We start from the raw sequence: 5,329 nt of genomic DNA on the forward strand, positions 1-5,329 counted from the left end.
CAGGTTTCGGTGTAAACAGAAAAGCTATAGGTTCATTAGTCATTGATTAATATATTTCTTCATTCCACATTAATTTCAGCCTCCCTGTGTGCTAACTCAGCTAAAGAATTAAATGAGTAATGAACTTATGTGTTATTTTTAGGAAAAAGAGCTTGTGCTGGAGAAGGCCTGGCCCGCATGGAGCTGTTTTTAATCCTGACCACCATTTTGCAGAATTTTACCTTGAAACCTCTGGTTGATCCAAAGGATATTGACATCACCTCAGTTCACAAAGGGATTGGCACTATACCACCCTTCTATGAGCTTTGTTTCATCCTGGTCTGATGAAAGGTCAGGCTGCTAGATTGCAGAGCAAGGCCCTTGAGCCTCATGTGAAAAAGGCAGATGTTTCCCGGCCTGTGTGTCAACTATTATCTACTCCTTCCTTAATAGCAGGAAGGCCATCTCTGAGCCATATCTCTTTTAATTTTACCCATCCTTCAAAATCCATTCCAGTTTTTCCTGTATGAAAGAAAATTTATTGTTTAATTTCCAATAAAATTCTGTTTGTAACTCAATCTTAAGTTCATGTGCTACATTTTATCTGTAGTCATATGAAATGGAAAGCACCCTATAAATGCCATATTTTGCTTTGCTACCATAAATGAAAATCAGAAATTATCCTACGAGATTTAAAAAAAATGTTAAAAGTATTAAAACATGAAGTTTATTAATCTCTCACTCCTATCTAACAGTCTAGGGAAATGATCTCTTGACAGATTAGCTTGTATACATTCTTTCTGTCCCCAATGGTTATTAAACTATAATTACATGTGTATATGTGTAGATGTTAGATATATATGTTGTGTATGTGTTTATTTTTGTATTTATGTGTATGTGTATACATGCAGGGAGAAAAGAAAGGAAGGTCATTCCAGCCAAAGGAAATAATGTGAGATGAACTTGAATTAGTCAGTCTGTCCAAGAATATCCTTTCTTTTCTCCTCCAGTGGTTAAATACACATTTTTACAGGGACACACACAGATGTACGGATATATTAAGGCAAAGAAGAGGGGAATATGTATTTGAACATACACAAATAGAAATATGTGTGTGTGTGTTTATGTGTGTATGTAGAATATAGCTGTGATTTGGAAGTAACAGTTATGTAATAACATAGATATTTTAAAAAGCAGTATACAGAAATGTAGTTCATAATGTCCTACTGGATGTCTATTCCATTCAGAATTCCAGCTTCAATGATGTTTAGGTTATTTTTGAACTGTTTTTACTACAAATGCTACTGTTTGCATACATCTTATATTGTTTTTACACTATTTCTTCAAGGTGATTTTATAGGTAAGAATGGCTGTACCATAATGTATATAATCTTTTACTTTTCATAAATACTGGAATATAGTTCACTAAAACTCATATATGTGTTTACTTTTCTAACAGGAGTCCAATAGAAAGACTATATCCCCAAATTCGTGTAAATACTGAAGATTGAATCTTTGGTAATTGTAGTAATTTTGGGTTACCTTTCATGGTTTTTTCAAGTAGTAAATTCTATCATCTGCAAGTAATATTTCACTGTAATGACCAGAAGTTTTAAGAAGTAACATCTACGGAATATCTTTGTCTATATGTGTTTCTGTCTCTGTCGTTCCCTCTTGGTTACCCATCTCTCTCTCACATAGACATGTAAATGTGTACTTTTATGGAAAATGATAAAAGTTGTAAAGATTTGTGGGGCCAGGATAACAGAGAGTTTAGGAAATTCATATTGGCAAGCCTGATGTTTTATGTGATTTATCTCCTGAAATGATTGCTGATTTGAAGTCAGCAGCTGAAAGGCTGAAATTCTGACTATAAAATTTAATTTAGACACTTCAGAATTGGGGCCGGGCGCGGTGGCTCAAGCCTGTAATCCCAGCACTTTGGGAGGCCGAGATGGGCGGATCACGAGGTCAGGAGATTGAGCCCATCCTGGCTAACCCGGTGAAACCCCGTCTCTACTAAAAAAAAAAATACAGAAAACTAGCCGGGTGAGGTGGCGGGCGCCTGTAGTCCCAGCTACTCGGGAGGCTTAGGCAGGAGAATGGCGTAACCCCGGGAGGTGGAGCTTGCAGTGAGCTGACATCCGGCCACTTGCACTCCAGCCTGGGCACAGAGCGAAACCACTCCGTCTCGAGAGAAGAGAAAAAGAGAAAAAAAAAAAAAAAAAAAAAAAAAAAAAAAAACTGTTCAGAAATGGCGAAAGAATTTCTGGCAAGATTCCCAGAGTTAGAGGAAATTAAATGGCTTTTAATTTCAGGAATTTCAAGTAAGAAAGACAAAAGTACAGCCACTGTTATTTTAGTTGAAAGGCCTAAAGGCCATTATGGAATGGTTTGCAACCAAAGATTAGAATAGAACCTGCAGTTCGAAAGTTGATTATAAAGTCAGTATTGCTTTAAATAATCTACCCCTAAACATTTTCTTATTTCTGCAGACATTTTTCGCTAGAGAAACGTAATGTTCTGCTCTCATAGAGCCTCAAAGTTAGTCAGAGGTGAGGGCTTAGGGTCTTCTCAGACCTTTCCTAAGCATGTGTGTCATTCTATGTTCCAGAAGTGGGTCACCACTCTTCAAAGCCTTCTATGAACATCTTATTTTTCAATTCCTTCCTTTAGGATTTTTAGTTAGCTAGCAGATGTTTTAAAGTGCCCAGGTAGGTGTTAAAGGCATGCTCAATATGCACACAGAGCCTCTTGCAAAGACTGGAAAATTTATTGGTTTCAGATGTCTAAGGAAATCTCTGTCCCATTAGTAGTGGAGCATTAAGCTAATTGAACAATGACTTTATTAAGCTGTCATAGCAAAGAAGAGAGACTTTACAGCGTTGTTTCGGAGAAGCCACTAAAACACAAAGCAAACTGGAGTAAAAATGCCTTAGGTCTTGAGAGTACAAATGTGTATTTGAATGGAATTGCATTGCTGGTGGTGAAACAGAATGGACGGAGGAGATGATTATCTTCATAGTTCATTGCAACCTCAAACTTCTGGGCACAAATGACTCTCCCACCTCAGCCTCTACCACACTTTGCTAATTTTTAATTGTTTTTCAGAGATAGGGGTCTCGCTTTGTTGCCCAGGCTATTCTCCAACTCCTGGTCTGACACAATCCTCCCACCTGGCCTCCCAAAGTGCTGAGATTACAGGCAGGAGCAAGCACGTATAGCAATATTTTTGGCTTGCAAAACTGAAAGTCTGTACCCATTAAATACTACCTCCCCATTCTCTCCTCCTCCCAGCCCCTGGAAACCACCATTATACTTTCTGTTTGGTGATTTTTTTTTTTCACTGTACTAGGTACCACATGGAAGAAGAATCAGAAAATATTTGTCTTTTTGTGAGTGGCTTATTTTACTTTGCATAATGTTTCAAGGTTCATCCATCTTCCATATTGTAGCATGTATCCGACTCTTTTTTCCTTTTAAAAGGCTGAATATATTCCATTATCTGTAGAAACCACATTTTGTTTATGCATTCATCTGCTGATGGACAAATGGGTTGCTTTATTTTTTGGCTATTGTGAATAATACTGCAATGAACATGGGTGTGCAAATATCAGTTTGATGCTTTCAGTTTTTGGGGGTATATATGCAGACATGTAATTGCTAGATCGTATGGTCATTCTACTTTTAATTTTTTGAGAAACGCTGCCACACTGTTTTCCACCATAGGTTCACTACTTTACATTCCCACTGTCAGGGTAGGAGAATTCTGATTTCTCCACGTCCTTACCCATGCTTGTTTTGTGTGTGTGTGTGTGTTTTTTTTTTTTTTTTTAATTTTTAAAATTTCCTATAAAGGAACTTTAGAGAACTTTCTTTAAACACTATTTTATGGTAGGTTTGCTAGAGATAAATTCTCTTTCCCTTTATTTATGAATGACTTGATTTCCTCTTCATTTGTGAAGAATACTGTCAATGGACATGGAATGCTACGCTGACAGATTTTTTTTTCCATCACGTAAAAACATTCTGCTAATTCCTATTTCTTCATGGATGCTGATGAGAAGTCTGCCCCGCTAGGTAAGGTGTAAATTTCCTCTGGCTGCTTTGAAAATTGTTTATATGTTTTAGTTCTTGGAAATTTTCTAAGATGTGTTTTGGTGTGGATTTTTAAAAAACTTATCCAGATTGATGTTCACTGTGATTCTTCAATCTGTAGGTTTATGTCTTTTCCAAATTGGATATCTTCAGGTAAAATTTCTTCTGGTACTTTTTCAGCCCCACATTTTCTTCTCTTCTGGCAGCACTCCATTTACATAATTTTTAGATCATTTATATGGTCCCATAGGTCTGTGAGGTTCTTCTCATTTCTTTTTTTCTCTCCAGTTCATTTTCTCTGTTTTTCGTATTGGGTTAGTTCTCTTGTTCCGTCTTCCATTTCACTGACTCTTTCCTTTTTCTCAATGCTGCTTTTGAGCCCATCAACTGTATTTTATTTTGGTTATTTATTTCTCTATTCTAGAATTTCTATTTCATTCTTTATATCTTCTATTTGTTGTGATTTTTGTTTCTTTGCTGAGACTTTATACTTTTTTCATTTGTTTCAAATGTGTGCATAATTGCTCATCGAAACATTTTTATGATGACTGCTTTAATAGCTTTGTCAGATAATTTTGACATCTCTTGTCGTCTTGGTATTGGTAGCTTTTGATTGTCTTATTTGCAGTTTGAATCTTCCTGGTTCTTCCAAGACATGTAATTTTCAGTTGAATCCTGGATACATTTTTTATGATGTTATAAAACTCTGGATCTACGAGTTAATGGGTGCAGCACACCAACATGGTGCATGTATACATATGTAACAAACCTTCGCGTTGTGCACATGTACCCTAGAACTTAAAGTATAAAACAAACAAACAAAAACAAAAACAAAAAAACTCTGAATCTTACTAAAACTTCCTTTCACTGGCTTCCTCTCAGAACTCTATGGCCAAGGAAGAGGTGGGAGTGCTGCCTCAGTACTGGCAGATGGGAGTAAAAGTCTAGTTTCCTCAGCCTACATTCACATGTGAGGTTATTGGGGGCTTCTTGTTGCTGCTGGACAGGGGTGGGATGTCTAGCTCCACACATGGCCTCCACGGACACAACTGGGGATGTCCTCCATACTGCTCAGTGGTGCTGAGACCCTTGACTCTCCACAAGGCTTTCTTCATTGCATCTGGGTAGGGATGAAATACGGGCTTCTTATTGGGGCTTCTCCTCCCCAACCCAGTAAGATATTTGGGGAACCTCATTATATAGCATTTTGAGCGTGGAAATCTGGACTCGCCACTTGAACTTTATAGGCATT

General features: G+C 37.3%; 1 protein-coding gene across 1 annotated transcript in view; it reads left to right on the forward strand.

Moving 5' to 3' along the window:
- The window catches only part of LOC108543808 (cytochrome P450 2C3-like), a 39,287-nt gene extending 38,819 nt beyond the window's left edge, over positions 1-468 (forward strand). The window contains 1 exon segment of the mRNA XM_017894583.1: positions 143-468. Within this exon segment, the coding sequence (XP_017750072.1) occupies positions 143-324 (182 nt within the window). The 3' untranslated portion in view covers positions 325-468.
- The last annotated feature ends 4,861 nt before the right edge of the window (positions 469-5,329 follow it).

This window comes from Rhinopithecus bieti, unplaced genomic scaffold (genome assembly GCF_001698545.2).
Source record: "Rhinopithecus bieti isolate Rb0 unplaced genomic scaffold, ASM169854v2 scaffold_25291, whole genome shotgun sequence".
NCBI classification, from domain to species: domain Eukaryota; kingdom Metazoa; phylum Chordata; class Mammalia; order Primates; family Cercopithecidae; genus Rhinopithecus; species Rhinopithecus bieti.